General features: G+C 38.4%; 1 protein-coding gene across 2 annotated transcripts in view; it reads left to right on the top strand.

The window, feature by feature from the left end:
• The first annotated feature begins 479 nt into the window (after nt 1–479).
• LOC149218175 (mitogen-activated protein kinase kinase kinase YODA-like) overlaps nt 480–16,675 on the top strand; it is a 70,181-nt gene continuing 53,985 nt past the window's right edge. The window contains exons 1-4 of one of the 2 annotated variants that reach the window (XM_089383833.1): nt 481–1,379; nt 1,733–2,464; nt 3,025–3,112; nt 3,321–3,383. In XM_089383833.1, the coding sequence (XP_089239959.1) occupies nt 871–1,379; nt 1,733–2,464; nt 3,025–3,112; nt 3,321–3,383 (1,392 nt within the window). In that variant the 5' untranslated portion in view covers nt 481–870. Of the gene's footprint in view, nt 1,380–1,732; nt 2,465–3,024; nt 3,113–3,320; nt 3,384–16,675 lie in introns of both variants that reach the window. The other variant, XM_089383834.1, reaches the window with a different exon arrangement.

Below are 16,675 nucleotides of genomic sequence, written 5' to 3' on the forward strand. Positions count from 1 at the left end.
ATATTTAAATATGGAATGTAAACAATTAAATTCCAGTAAATCTCTTAAATTTTTAATAAAACCTAAAAAACAATTAGAAAAAGAAAAGAAAAAAAAAACAAATCTTCTTCACTAAATAACATCCCAAGGTGAGGAGGGAAGGATTGGTCTGAAGCTTTATAAGCAAACAATCATCATATTTATTTAATTATATTAAGGTAAATAAATATATGAATAAAAAATAATAAAATTAATTACGAAATAACGGATACATTGAGTAGGTAGGTAGTAAGGATAGAAGACAGCTCTGCTCCGCTGGAAGTTTGCAATGAAAAGATGACACGTGGAAAATGAAGGCTGAGAATATAACAGCGGAGGAGGCGCGCGTGCGGACAGTCTGTCGGGGAATCCCACACGTGTGCTGAAACGTGAAGCTGAAGAGAGAAAGAAAGGCAGGCAGGCGGCGCAGCAACGAACTAATAAGAGCTTTATTCTCTTTAATTTAATGAATAACTTGCTTTGCATATTTTGTGGGAGTTGGGCAGTGCACACGTAACAAGACCATAAGCTCATCTCTCATCAACTGTACTGTTTGTTTGTTTGCGGGCTAGGGTTCGAACTTGGAACCCTCCGCGAACACAAAATTGCGTAATTTCTGGGGGCTATGATTTGTATCTAAGGCATGCCAATGTGCGGGGGTCTAGTCACGCCCAGTGCAATAGCAATGCGAATGCACTTGCTGCGGGTGTTTTGGTAGACCTGCTGGGTGCGTGCGTGCGTTACCGGGGTTCAGAAAGCGTGCGTTACCGGGGTTCGATTCTGAGGGAGTTTGGAAATGCAGGTGTCAGATTTGTAAGGAAGAGGTGGACTGAGTGGTTTGCAGGGGGCAGGATGCTATCATGGTTGAAGTCGCCGTCGTCATCGTCGGCGAAGAAGAAGAATGGTAATAACAACATTAATAGCAGTGAGAAGAAAAAGAAGAACAAGGACAACGGGATTCTGCAGACGTTGAGTTTCAGGAAATTGAAGGGGAATTTCACCTCTCCCTCATCTAAGAAAGAGTCGCTGGCGGCGAATCATGTCGACGATTCGGATTTCGAAATCCCGTCTCCTTCGACTTCCACTTCGACGTCCGTGACGCGGTGCCAGAGTTTCTCTCACGCGCTCCCTCTGCCGTTGCCCTGCACGCCACCGGCCTCGATATTGGGTCGGACTGAATCTGGAATCAGTTTGAATAGATCTGGACGATTCCTGCCGCTGCCTTCGCCTGAAGAGGTAAGGAGTAGGTCGGAGAATGTTCCAGATGGCTCTGCTTTGTCGGGGTCGGATTCTGGTACAAGTTCGTTGGTGGGCAGCGATGATCAGGCAGACAGAGATCCATCTGCGACTAGTGGTTCCTGGTGAGCTTTTACTTCTTTTTCCTTTTTTCTTTCGAAAGCGAACAATGTAGTGTCAAATGCGGTCTGGATTGACTAAATAATTTTATGAAGGAGCTTGCGTAGGGTTTTTAGGGCTTATAAATGGACAATTCTGGGTTTGGAAAGGGTTTTTTTTGTTTATCATTTGGTAATTCTGGGCATGCCTTTCCGTGGCTTATCAATTGAGAATTCTGGGTATAGGTCGGGTTTCTTCTGGTATAAATTGACAATTTTGGATATGGCTTAGGTAATTTGGCTCATAAGTTGAAAAATTTGGGCATCTCTACGGTTTTTTTGGCTTATCAAATGACAATTCTGGGTATATGTGGATGAAGCATAACATTTGCAGGTTCAGTTCCCAAGCACAGCAATAAAAGCACAAAACGTGAGATTCCAAAGCCCAATATCAATTTGCTCAGTAAGCACAATAATTTACCAATTTCAACAAAGAGAGGGTTTTCGAGTAACCGAGAGCCCCCGAAACGCCTGCAGATTCCAGTAAATAGGCCGGCAGTCGCTGCAACCGACAGTTCTACGTCCACGCCATCTAGTCCAATGAAGGTTTTCAGCTCGGAGCATTCTCCACGTAGTGGCTTGTGTGTGGCGAAGCCGTATCTGGATGGCGCAGTGTTTGGATCTGGTAATTGCTCGAGCCCAGGTTCGGGTTACAATTCGGGACAGAATTCCATAGGCGGAGATATGGTGGGACAACCCTTTTGGCAGCAGAACAGGGGTGGTTCTCCCGTGCCAAGTCCAAAAATGAGGAGTCCAGGTCCAAGTTCACGAGCTCAAAGTGTTGTTGTCTCTCCTCTTCATCCTCGAGCCGCTGGATTAGGGACCGAGTCTCCAACAGGCAGACAGGAAGAGGGAAGGCATCAATGTCATCCATTGCCGCTGCTGCCACGGTCCTCTTCTACTTCTTCACCCTTCACCAACTCTGCCACATCTTCAGGAGGTCCACAAAGTCCTGGTGGTAAAGATAACCCCGCAAGCCTTGGGCAGCGATGGAAAAAGGGGAAACTGTTGGGAAGAGGGACCTTCGGCCATGTGTATGTTGGTTTCAACAAGTAAGTATCCAAGTTCTATGCAGTTACTTATGGACCTTTTAACACTCTTTTTGAATATATAGGATACAATAGAACAGTAAACAAGCATGCTCTTTGACCTTTAGGGCGCTTTTCTTGTTGTTTCAATTCTACTATCCAGGTTTTTGTTGCCTGCTTGTCATGAAATGATATGCTAGGCGGATCGCTTTAGCCATTTGCTTAAATATTTCTTTGTAGCTAAGAAAGCCTAATGCGGCATGCTCCTCTGTTATGCTCTACTTTGTGCATAAAACTATAGTTTTTCCTCTCTTTGATATTTATTTGGTAAATAAACTATTGGTTGGGAATGGCTACATAGCTAATAGTTTATATTTTTTTATGGTGGTGGCTGTGCAATTTTGCTTGATGAGAGTGACTTGGTCATGTGTATTGGAATCATAAGATTTTGTTCAATTTGTAGATTGTTGTCTTGTTTCTTTCATTGTTGCTCATATTGTACCTACATTGCATTCATCCTTTAAAGATGCAGGCAAACAATTGCTGACATTATTCTTTCATTACATTCATACTCTATCTTGTAGTGAGAGTGGAGAAATGTGTGCAATGAAAGAAGTTACGCTTTTCTCTGATGACCCGAAGTCCAAGGAAAGTGTAAAGCAGCTAGCACAGGTTAGTTAATCAAATGTCTTGCATCCCTGGAATTGATTGTATGGTTATAGAAATGCCCCCTTGTCGTCTTCTTTTGCATATTCAAGGTTTTGTTTGGTCGTTTATACAAAATTTATCCCTTTAATGAACAATATCTGAAGTATGTTAGTCTTGATACCGTCTTTTTCCTACATTCTATTGAAATTCTTTCTTCTCACATATTCAACAGGAGATAGCTATGCTTAGTCACTTACGACATCCAAATATAGTGCAATATTATGGAAGTGAAACGGTATGTGGACATCTTGGCTTTTTTTTGTCAAGAGCTTATTTTATAATTTGTGGGCAGCTGAAAAAGGTAACATGATTATTTTTAGGCTAGTCAACAATAAATTCTGATCAGAAATAACATCAGCAAGTCATTAGACGACTACAAGTAATTGCAGGGATATACATGAAGAAACCAGTAGGCTAGAGTTCATGCAAAAACATATTCATAGATCTGGTGGAGTATAAACACATCAAACTGAATTTAATCCTTGGAATCTGAATTTAATCATTTGTTTATTCTTTAAAACTTCTCGAACATTGAATTACGCCATTTTACAGTACGTTGCAAAGTGAAGAGCAATTTGGATGCTTTTCAAGAAGCTTGCTTGTGTATGATACTCATTATGATCTTGTTTTTTGGTCTCCAGCTAAGTTCTAATTCTTATTTTATCTCCAAATAAAACTCTACCTTAAGAGCATAATGGGGATTGCATATGCACATTTTGTTATTCAAAAGAATAGTTGTTATGGAATTGTGCTAATTATCATTGTTTGGGATTTGCTCGATGGCTTTAAAAAGAAACCAGGATAACAATCTAACAACTCATTTTCTGTTCCGTATCTCACTTTCTTAAAATAGAATTCATCTAAGATTTGAATTCTGTCATATTTGTAATCGTTTTAGAGATTAGTTTGTAATTTAGCTTTTGCATCGACAAAGGTTGGTCCTGCAGATTCATATTTGTTAACTGTCCCTTTATAAGTAAACTAGTAGAGCAATCTTTATCTCATTATGAATTTGACTGAAAAATTATGCGTAGGACTGAGTTTACTACTGAAAATATGGTTGATATTCTGGTAAATAAACTTGGTTTGAAAATTAAATCCAGTTTGTTGACTTTTATTTCATTTTTTTTTTCTTAATTTATAAGAGGAAAATGGTTTTTATAAATTTGATATTGCATATTTACATTGGACGATCAACCATAAAGTCATGGAGGGTTTGATTAAGTTGGTCAATAATTAACTAGTCAAAGGAAGAAGTCATTAAAAAATTGACTTCAGCTTGAGGCCTCGTAATGGGTGAGAGTCAAATTATCAGTGGGATCTAGATTCGACTGCTATTTGAAGGAAATTTAAGATTTGAAGCTAGCTGAAAAATCAAAGGGTCAAGAAGTTGCTTTGAAGACTTTAAGTTGAAGAGAGTTGAGATTCTTGGTGAAGTGGTTGACAAGGGAGCATGAAAACCAAAAGGTTGTCTCGACAGACAACCTGATAACGAGTCTAGCTACGAGGAATCCAACATAAATAGTCAGTACATGCAGTTTTGAGAAAATCTTGAAGTTGGATAACTAACCCTTGTCACTGTTGGATATCTCTGTGGTTGGACTGGTGTTGTTCTAATCTTAGGGGGTTGTCCCTAGGGGTTGTATGTTGTTATCAATCAAAACAAATCTTGCATAGAATCCAATTTAATTAACACACACAACCTACCCCTGAGCTGCCTGTAAGAAGTCGAAAGCAAGGATAGATTCTTAATGAAATTTAAAACAATGAATTAAATCAAAATAAATAAGGTGTGGATGTGCACCTTAAGTGAATGATAAATCAAAGTCAATGCACAATGGCTGGTCTCTATTCAGCGGGATCTAGATTCGATTGCTATTTGAAGGAAATTTAAGATTTGAAACTAGCTGAAAAATCAAAGGGTCAAGAAGTTGCTTTGAAGAATTTAAGTTGAAGAGAGTTGAGATTCTTGGTGAAGTGGTTGACAAGGGAGCATGAAAACCAAAAGTTTGTCTCGACAGACATGACAGATAACGAGTCTAGCTACGAGGAATCCAACATGAATAGTCAGTACATGCAGTTTTGAGAAAATCTTGAAGTTGGATAACTAACCCTTGTCACTGTTGGATATCTCTGTGGTTGGACTGGTGCTGATCTAATCTTAGGGGGTTGTCCGTAGGGGTTGTATGCTGTTATCAATCAAACCAAATCTTGCATAGAATCCAATTTAATTAACGCACACAATCTACCCCTGAGCTGCCTGTAAGCAGTGGAAAGCAAGGATAGATTATTAATGAAATTTAAAACAATGAATTAAATCGAAATAAATAAGGTGGATGTGCACCTTAAGTGAATGATAAATCAAAGTAAATGCACAATGGCTGGTCATATCACTGCAATATTATCAAAACCAATATGCAACTGATAGTTTTAAGAGCAAGAGACAAGGCACAATCAAACCAAATCAATGTATTAGCCAAGAGATTGGATTACGTCAGAGTGACAACATGTGACAGGCTGCCAAAGGAAACCTCCCATTGTTGAAGTATGCAGATGTACAAGTGATGACATATGGGCAAGAGTAAAATGAGACAAAACATGCTAACAAATGGTAGATACCACTTTCAAACCAAAACCCTTCCTTATTTGTTCATCTACACTCAACCTGTAGGTTAATAAGACTGATTTCCTCCCTTTTACCTATGACACATAAGGCTTCTCTCTGTGTGAGGTGTTCTTGGGTGATCAAATTTGTTAACATTCTTGCCTCTTCCACTGTGTGGCCAAAGAACTTCTCAATAGCATTTAAATCCCATTAGTTATTCAAACACCAATCCTTGAGAACAGGCTTTGCAACAATTGTAAATCATCACCTCAGAACCTTGATCAATAAACACCCCTGATTCTGTCCTAAGGGAAATTTACTGGGGATGATCCATGAAAGGCTCCCATGCTCAATGCTTAGCTTCAACTACCATACAGCGTGACCTTCCTGTTGTGAAATACAATCTGAGGACTTATTCGGCACAAAAGACTCGTTACCACTGTGCTGCCAAACCAATCTCAACTACTGCATATTTGTTGTTGACAGATCACCACTGCCAGCCACTAGTTTGGAGCTAATATATTGTTTGCAACAGTGTTACAACATGTTTTCTGAAGTACTTACCTCAAGTAGAGGCTGAACGTATACCTGCTATGAGATGAATTAACACCAACAGAAAGACTCCCAACCATATGATAAGACCTGCAGTTATAGCAAGAAGCTTCTCTTTGCTCTCAGAGCAGCAGATATGCATAGGCTTCATGGTAATAAAATGAATTGGACTTTAGAAATCAGGATAAAAGTTTGAAATGAAAGAAAAACATTAAAATGCATATGTATTGCAGCAAAGTGAATCAGGCCTTAGAAAAGGAAATACACCCACGAGGATAGGAGGTCGAATTAGCTTTTCCATCAGACAAAGTTAACAAAAGCAATTTGTTTTGAGGCTCTTTTTTTCTTGGTCAAGTCTGCATGCATACCAACCGCAGGTCTCAAAGAAAATTAGGATAAGTAGCAAGTTCATTTAAGGTTTTTTTTAGCTCTGGCAAGATTTGTAGAAGTACAAACTAAGAATGACCAATCAAATGAGGGTTTGGCTTAACAGAGATGATAAGGCAAATTAAAGCTTGAGGGTCACTTTTCATGCAATACTATCAACCAAAATATGAATTTTAATAAGATCTCAAATTTACTAATTATGGTAAACGCAAGTTAGATCTTTGGAAAATCAAATTGATAAAATTATCAATTAAAAAAGCAAGGTGAATTAGGGTTCAGGGAGATCAATGTAGGGTTTTAGCACTTGACTCAACATACTCCATTTGTTCATTAGAGGGGAGGAGTTCGAGTTTACCAACACATACATAGACTTGTGGGTACAATTCTTAGGACCTCGCTTCAATTTCTGATCGACCATCCAACCTCAGATTCACAAAGGCTATGGATCCTTAGTCCTTCTCGAGAGAATGCTTTCAATACCATTTTTAGGACATCCATCCAAGATGTTCTTCATGGTCTCCCTTATTTGACCCATTGTTCTCTATGGCTCAGGGATTTAGGGGCCTTCTTTGCTTAAGCTTGATTAGGCCTTAGTTGAGACGGTTTAAACTCTTCACCTCATGCATATCATTAAATGCAAGTAGACGATCCCTCAACACATCATCTTACCAAAGTTTTGGGCTAACCCCTTTTGACTTGAGATAGTGTTCTTGTTGGTCTCTTGTTTCAACCGGAGCTTCGTTGACATGATGAACAGACGAGACCGATACCCTTACTTGGCCTATTGTTCTTCAGATGCCATTTCCCTTAGTAGCCTTTTGGGTCGAGTAGAGGTTGGTTCGTGGGAGTTTCAAATCTTTTAGAGTCTCAGTGTGCATTTAGATGGACTGTCTCCCTTTGTTTAGTTATTCTTTAGACACACTTGGCCAATTCCTCCTTACTAGACAAGAGTTGAACATTGTCATTAGGGATGACATTTATAGGAAGTTTATCCAGATCACCTGGGTTAACTCTCACGAAGGGTTATGACCAAAGATGGCCTTCAACATTGAGCACTTCTTGGAGCATAGAGATGGGTGTATAGTTCAACCACAATATGCACTTTGCCATTGGATGCACGCTCTTCACATTACCTTGCGCCAGTTCAGAGTGGGTGCTCCAAGACTTCGAGTAGAGATGAACCACTAGATTGATTGATTAGACAAAATCTTCCAACAATGCCATCTACAAGAGGTCAAGGCTGAGGAGCACTTCATCTTCTTCATCTTCGTTGCCCCGTCCATTATGAGATTAGGGGGAGGCTTCATTACCTATTGATGGAGACTCAAAGTTCTTCATATTCCTAAGCCATTTATGCTTACCTTTATACATGTAAGTGGCCCTCAAGATTCAAGACCATATTCTTTAGCGTACTACTTGTTCAAACTCTACCTAGTGGATAACTTCTTTATGATGTTACCTTTTGGTAGGGGTTCTAAGATGTAGAACGATATTAGCTCAACGTCGAGCTCCAGGTCAATGTGGACTCGTGGAACCTTCCCTCGCCCCACGAGATTTTAGCGCCATGACCAGATCAAATCTCTTCTTGGGAGACGGATGAGATCCTCCAAGCCTCAATGATACACATCCTCTTTCAAACGATAGTGCAACGATTGATCTATGCTTTCTTAATTTGGACTCAAATGTTAGGTGAGTTGGGTCTACTCCTTGACAAACCTACCTCATTACCTTTGGTTCTCCTTGTTCATGGATCATCTCCTCTCGCAAATCAACATGTTGGAGTAGGTTTTTGAGCTTGGGTTAGATCTCACTATATATGGATAAAGTTTCAAACAGAGTCTACATGTGTTTTCCACAATCTTGGTCACATCACATTATCCACCTGTACCTTGATGTTGGTCGCATTGATTATTGAACCACTTTGTCATGACCCTAGTAAAATTGCTCCTTTGCTCCTATTACTCAAACAAAATCTTGATTTGACATGTTAAGCTTTTTCTTTCTTATTTTGATGCTTAGAGGGTGGTATTGATGATGAAGATCCTATTATAGGCAATGATTTTGATGATATGTAGCTATTTGTTGTAGCATGATTTTGTTTGGACTATAGGGGCCGTCTAAAGCCTCTTTCCTGATGTATTTTTGGTTCAAAGATGGATTGCGCTCGGTGCTATTTTGGTTATATGCACCCTTATTTGCTATATATATGAGAAGCTTTGTATATTTGTGTATAATGATGGTTTGGATTGTACATGAATATTACGTATTTTCAAAATTTGAATATTTATGAATATTTTGTCGATTTGTTTTTGGTCCCCAATTTTGGGTTTGACCGGCTCGATGATTGGTTTGGTTTTGTTAACGTTAGTTCATCGTCTATTGTTCATTTTCAATTTTAACTTTTGAGTCTTGAATCTAGATATTGATGACCTTGGACCAAGTCTTTCATTTTCCTTAAAATTTGGGGGTGCTCCCACATGTATCCATGGTGCATCTCCTTATTCTGACATACCCCTATCCCAAAAGATTAGTGGAACGTTGATGGAATCTTGTTGGATATTAACCTTCCTCTTCTAACTTCCTAAAGCAAAGTCAAGCAACCGTAGTAGAATATATATATGAGTTTCATTGATACACAATCAAGTTATATAAATCCCAAGTGATGAAGTATATATGTTATTGAGGTACTTTGATGGAGTCCAAATATTGATCTAGAAGTAACTCAAACAATTAAAATTAGAACATTAGTCAAAGTGTAGTTTAAAATTTAAATTGAAGCAAAGTTATGTTGGAAAGTGTTACACCTCATATTATATGAGGTTGTATGTTGTGATTTTCATCACATTTGTGGAGATTTATCGCTGGTGCCTTGGAGTTTCTAGATTGAATTAGGGGGATTCATCTTCGTGGAGCCCCTTCTTCATACACTTGGTTCATTTGATGGAGATCTTTAGTTTGGGAAAGTCTCTCTTTTCCTTATGCTTTCCTTGTTGATCACTCCTTGGTTGCACTGATGTGGATCCATTTTTTTTTACCTAGTTAAATATCCATATGTTCCATATGAGGAATATACATGTTCAGGTCCATTATGTCAAAGTTCATTATGTCACTTATAGGAATTGAACTTGGGTGGGGAGGATCCTTGTCATTCCTCCCAACCACCTGAGATAAACCCAATTGATAACATACTATCTCATTATGGTGATTTGGAATATATGCTTATCTTGGATATGGATGATTCTCACCTCCCAATGGGTTGAATGATGATGTTAGTAGGTAGATGTTTCATGGTATCTTCTCCTAGTGACTTGGTGTGTTGATGTATATAGGATGGGGTGGTCTACATGGTCCTCGTGTTGGATGTGTGATGTGAAACACTCTTGATGATTAGATGCTGTTAGCGTCGTTTATGCCCCCTTCTCTTATGATGTTGCTATGGTGGGATGATTCATGTTTGTTTTGTGGGATTTTTATAGGTGGTTTAACTTTATGATTTGATGCAACATTTGCTAGAGATGACCTAAGGGGAATGTGTTTCATGATGTTAGTACCTTCAAAGTTTGAGTTGGGTTGTGTGGGGCTGGGGTACTACATATGATTTGAATGGTAATTTAACCTTTTTCAGAGGTTGCATAATTTTATTTTTTATTTTTTTGTAAGGTTTTCCATTCTATTACAAAGTAAAAAAAAATACATAGATGAAGAGAGTCTACTAGGCTCGTGGAGTAATAGTTATAAGTTTAAACTAGAGCAAGCAACAAAGCTTGTGAGAGCATTCTTTATTGTATGTAGAGTGCATGATGGACAATCTTCATAGGACACAATAGCCATATAAACTTGCTTAGAGGGAAACAGGGTTGACGTAGTCCAAAACATAATAACATTTTAAGAATATGCCACAAACTATTATTTAAGAGCCGATCATGAAGGAAATCGAGCTTTGGAAAAATGTTAGCTTGACAATAAGTTCATAAAAGAAAAAATATGTAATTGAAACATATTTAAAACCACAACTAGGAAGGTGGGGTTACATTGGAGTAGCATCTTTAGAGGAGCAGTACATGGGCCATGAATGTCTTTGTGTGCTAGTAAAATTTTAAGTGCCATGGAATTAGTGTGGCAGTACGACTTGAATGGAACTGTCACATCCTACTCTTGATAAGCTTGTTCAACACCAATGTCCAACTTGATTATTTGTACCTATCTACCAATGTGAAAAGGAGTGGTTCGATTATAAGCCAAGGCAACCACATTAGCTTCGACACAAGTACGATGGAGAGGAGCCTTACCATTTTGGGAGGCTCGTGGAGCCATGACTAGAATGAAGATGACTCTAGAAGGAAAGGACCTTGAAACAAAGACCAAAATAGAAAGAGTCATTATTAGTAATGAGAAAAAAGAAGTTACTAGAGTGAAATCTTTCCATGAGGCAGGCAGTGAGCGAAGGAGGTGATTTACTTTGCATGGAGGGCTACAAATGAAGGATAGGATTCTGCATGTTGGGTGGAAGTTGACGTGCTTAAAATATTATTTCCCTTATTTTCGCAAAAATCATGGTGCATGGACTGCCTTGAATGGACAAATCTTGTTTTCGTTGACCAAAATCTTTCATATACCTTGATGACATGGGATCATTGCTTGAGGAGTCGTCACAACAACACATGGTGCTTGGTAGCAGAGGGATAGTACATTGTACAACTAGGATCGTCTGCATTACTTCGGTATCGACACATGCGGGGATAATTACTTATATCGTCTGCATTGCTTCGGTATCGACACATGTGGGGATAATTACTTATATCGTCTGCATTGCTTAAGGTCGGATAATTACTTTTGTTGTAATAATCCTTTGGTTGTGGTGCACCTTATGTTGGGATTTATGTTTTGTTGTTATCATGATAGGGTTTTGCTAGGGAGAACATCTTTTGTTTGTATGGTACAACACTTTATTAAAGTGCACCCTCTCTTTTTTTATTTTTTATAAAAGAAATGGTTACGTATTGCAATAAAAAAGATTGGTTTGAGGGTCACAACTTTGTACATCAATTCCAAAAATTCATCTTCTATTGTCCAAAAGCTCCATAGAGAACTGACACAATTAACCCTTGAACTAAATATTACCAGGCTAAATTAGTTTTCTCCATACATTCTCCAAAAAACACCTACAAACACTACATATTTGCAAACTATAACAAATAACTATTAATTGGGTGAAAAACTACATATCCTCCACAACAAAAGCAACTTGGGCTTCGTTTTCTTCTGGCTAGGGCTGAGAAGAGATGGCATCCTAATCGTTGATGGGGTCAAGGTTACTTTCCTCTTGTTCTTTAGAATTCCCATGTTGCTCCATGTTATCCTCGGCTACTCCAACACAAACCACATCGGCATCACCATCCTCGGCTTGTACCAAATTTCCCACACGAAATTCCAGTGTTTTGTTTGCCAGCTGAAGACGATTTATCTCGACCTCTAGTATTCCATTCTTTAATTTAGGAGTTCGGCTTGAGCCCGCAATTATGTCAAGATCATCTTTGCGTGCCTTGAAATCAGTGTGATGACAAAGTCTAGAGCACTGACCATTTCCGCTTGCGTGATGTTGAGCTCTTCCTCTGCGTTTTCATAATCATGCTCCATAGACTTGAAACTATGCCAACCCTATTGACAAACTTGACAAATTAAGGATCTAATTCTTGATTCTATGTTTGCATACTCACCCCGATGTTCTATATGTATACTGTTGAGCTTTATTTCCTTGAATTAAAGCCACTACATTGACCATTAATGCGTCTTGAGCCACAAATACCAATTGTTAGAGGCCATAATGGAAAGATTACAATTAGAGGAAAATTCCAATATGAGCATGAAGAACACACATGCAAAACTACGTCTCATTGTTGGCATTATGATATAGATGTTGTCCTTGATGGCAACTCACATAGATGACAATTCACAGTGCAACAGGTTAACAACAAAGGATTACAGATTAGACTCCAGAGATTGAAGAAAGGGAGGTATACACTGATTCACTTTGTCCAAGTAGAGTATACACGCGAGCGCACAGAACAAAAAGAGCGTATACGTATATACGCACTCTCACAAGAGGAAAAGTGCGTACAGGTTGGAAAAACAAGGAAATTCAAGAGCAAAGAATACCAAGGGTCAATACCATGGTATTAGCCCACAATATTGAGCGGAGTAACGACTATTTGATCCCGCCCAAGAATACCACGGGTACTAAGTGGTTTTGGTCCGAGGTATTGACAAAGGATCTAATTATATAAGGAGGAGAAGATCAAAGGGCTAGAGGTGTGCAAGTATTGAATATCTTATGAAGTGTTAGATCAAATATGCAGGTTATGGGTTTCTGATGCTTTTGCTTGATCTGAACTAAGGATGCACCTATGTGGTTGATGATGGATGATGGATCGGGATCATAAGGCCTGAAATGAACTATCATTATGTGGTTTGATCATGGATAGTCTAGATCTGAATACTAACGTATGTTTTATTCTGTAAATGTTATGATCTGGGTATGACTAAAGTCTGGAATAGCCGTGAAGTTTTAAGTTAGTATTTGTAGATGTATACGTTGGTTCACTTTGTTAAAAGCACGTATACATGCTGGTTTGACACATCAAAGTAGCTTATACATTATGAAATATGATATTTGAAGCTGTAGTTGGTTCTGGTTGTTGTTGCAAAGTTTTGGGTTCTTCTTTGTGTTCTGGTGACAGTGTTCTGAATGTTCAGATTGATTGATTGTGACTTGCTTCAGTGATGATGGGTTTTCAGTGATTGGTTGTATTGCAGTGGTGATTGATTTTGAGCTTCAATGTTACTGATGGGTCCAATATGAAAATTGGATGAAATGTGGCCTTCAGATTGTGGTGTTGTGTTCCAAGAGTATCCCATATGAAAATTTATGAAACGTGGTCCCTGGAGAAAGAGAGAAGGTCGTAGCCTTTTGTAGGTCGATGCCTATGTACTGGTAAACATATCGGCTAGTACAAGAGCCATGGGGTTGGAGCTCCCTTCCAGTGGCAGTTGGAAAACGAGTGAAGGTTGGAGCCTTTTGTAGGCCGACGCCTACGTACTAGTAAACGGATTCGCTAGTACAAGAGTCAGGGGGTTGGAGCTCCCTTCCAGTAGTAGCTTGAAAACTAGTGAAGGTTGGAGCCTTCTGTAGGCTGATTCCTACATATTAGTAAACGGATCGGCTAGTATAAGAGCTAGGGGATTGTAGCTCCCTTTCAGTAGAAGCTGGAGAACGAGAGAAGGTTGTAGCCTTGTGCAGGTGGGTGCCTGCGTACTAGTATGAGTCTGCACCAGTACAAGATTGTAAACATGTTTTTCTTATATTAAAAGAAGAGAAAGACGATAGCAGCAGGTGGTTTTTGTCCCGCATTGGGTTTCCACCTTAAATCTTGGTGTTCATATGTGTTGCTTATGTGTGATTGTTTATTTTGTTATCATTGCACATGGTTACTGTTTATATTGTTAATAAAGTACCGATGAAAGATTAACATATGATGAATTAACTGAATCATAAGTTCACTGGATATACGCTAGTTGCCTTAAAGGCAGTTGCGTGTACACGTGAGTTACCTTCATTGAAGTAGCGTATATAAATTTGAGTATGAAAAGAAAAAGTTATTGATTTGATAAATATTGATTCACTCCCCCCTGTCCGTATTATTTCCAACACTCGTATGCAGGGATTAGGACCTCGCACATTCGAAGGGCTTTATTATCCGCAACTGCCTTTCTCCATCTGTCCTTTTTTGCCCAACACAACGTGATGAATGGTTCACTACGTAAACACATATCTCTATGACAACCAAACGCTGTCGCAGTACTACAAACATTAATGAGGCTTCAGAATAATGCGGGGCCGATTTATATGATAATACCCAACTCCTTATTTGATGCTTAAATCTTATGAATGTAAGAAGCAAAATCAATTTAATTTGATTCATCATGGTATTGCTTTTGTAATCAAAATCCCTTCATCAGTCTTTAACAAGCCTTGGTTATCAAATGAATTTGCCGTCGTGTTAAGATTTCTTTTAACATTGAAGAATTCAATTAGATCAAATTTCTCCAATACTAGCTTAACTCGATGCTAAATAGATGCTGAGATTTGCTCATCAATTTCTTTAACTTTGTTCACCTGCTGGATTACGATATTTGAATTGTGGAAAACCATCAGTGGACGAAGTCCCTTGGAGTGAGCCAATTCCAATCCTTGTCAAATGGCTAAATAGTCAGATTAGTTATTTGTTGAGATCCTTGATCCCCAAGCAAATTGTATCTCCCCTTCTTCGTCAGGGCGGAAGATAACCCCTCCCACTCCTGCCTTGCCGTAAAGTGCACCCTTCTCTTGCACACATGTTCATGGTGATTTAATTTGTTGGTGACTAGTTGGAGGGGGACTATGGTGATATTCAAGCATTAAGTTTTCTGAACCAATGTGGAGGTTGGTTTTATAATTGACCAAGAGTTAAATCAATCTAATATATTCATATTAAGGTTAATCACTTTGGACACCCTTTGCTTCAGTGGCTTACTTTTCACACTTGAAAGGCGAAAGTTGCACATTACATGCATTTACTTGGTCATCTTACTATATTTGGGCATATCCTTGGAGGGAAAACATGTGGAGACATTTCTTTCTATTCATGTAGATGTATTTTTATTTATTTCATGCAGTTTTGGCATGGTCAAAACATTAATTTGCCCATATCTCCCTAGATTTGTTTTATTGGAGGTTGTCTACTTTTTATTTTGGGGTTTGGCTACTTCATCTTACACATTCATCCATGAAATTGTATGCCTTTAGATTTACTCATGTGGAATTCATTGAGATTAATCAATTTATTGTTGTTGACTCCTTTGTACAACTCTTGAGGAGTTGTATCTATCTTGGAGATTATTTATTTATTCATTGAGGTTGTTACACATTGGAGAAAGAGCTCACAAGGAATCTTTCTATTTTGGGAAAGTTGTTGGAGGTTTAACCAAGCTTTTCTTGTGAAACACTCCATCTAGTTGATATCTAGCACACTTGTTCAATGTTCATGCACCTTGTGGACCACTTGTTATTTGGGACGGTGGTTATGGACCACTCTCCCATGTCAAGAATTTTGTTGTATTTGCATGCATTCATCTTGGAGGGTGCATTGTTGAGGCATTATTTTATCATTTGAAAATTGATGGAGCACTTAACATAGTTAAACACTCATTTAGAGGATGCATCCCACCTTCTTGTGCTATTTTTAGAGGATGTTGATTAACTACGCCCTTATTTTATTATTGTTTGACTTGTCGTAGAGTGAGTTAGGAAATATTGTATTTTATTGTAAGAGAGATGATTTCGTCTCTATATAAAGAGGAGCGTAGCTCCATTTCAGGAAGGTATTGCCATTTGGAGATTTAGTGTGAAAATTTCCAAGCCTGGGTGACTAATGTCGTAATGATCTCAATTAGATAAATAATTGTTGAATTTAAATCATGCAAAAATAAATTTCATACCATAGCATTAATGACACAATAGTTGGAAATTGAATAAAATAAGCATGAAATTAATTTCATACATACAAAGGTAATTACTTCTTTAAATCAGCTTCTCATTCCTTTAAAAAACTTACAAGGAAACCTCCACAAGTTGCTAGAAGAAACAACACTTCACAGATACCAAAAAAGACCTTGAACTAAGCTTGTATAGCTTTCTTGAGAAAGAATAGCCTGCTAGAAGAAGCAAAAATAGTAGAAAACTATTGTATGTCTTGTGGGATAGCATGTGCGACCTGTTTTTATGACTATACAAATTTGTTTTGTACATCAGTATGGACTATTGTCCGCTGCCCAGATTTGCCTTTATTTGAATCCTTGCTTTCTCTCTCTCAAAGTTGCTTAACTTGCTTAATTGTTCTTGTGATATAAATGCCTATCCCTTGACTTGTCTTTATAATATTAGAGGA

Source organism: Pinus tabuliformis, chromosome Q, assembly GCF_031772625.1.
Source record: "Pinus tabuliformis cultivar Carrire ecotype Pingquan chromosome Q, CPIR1, whole genome shotgun sequence".
NCBI classification, from domain to species: Eukaryota; Viridiplantae; Streptophyta; class Pinopsida; order Pinales; family Pinaceae; genus Pinus; species Pinus tabuliformis.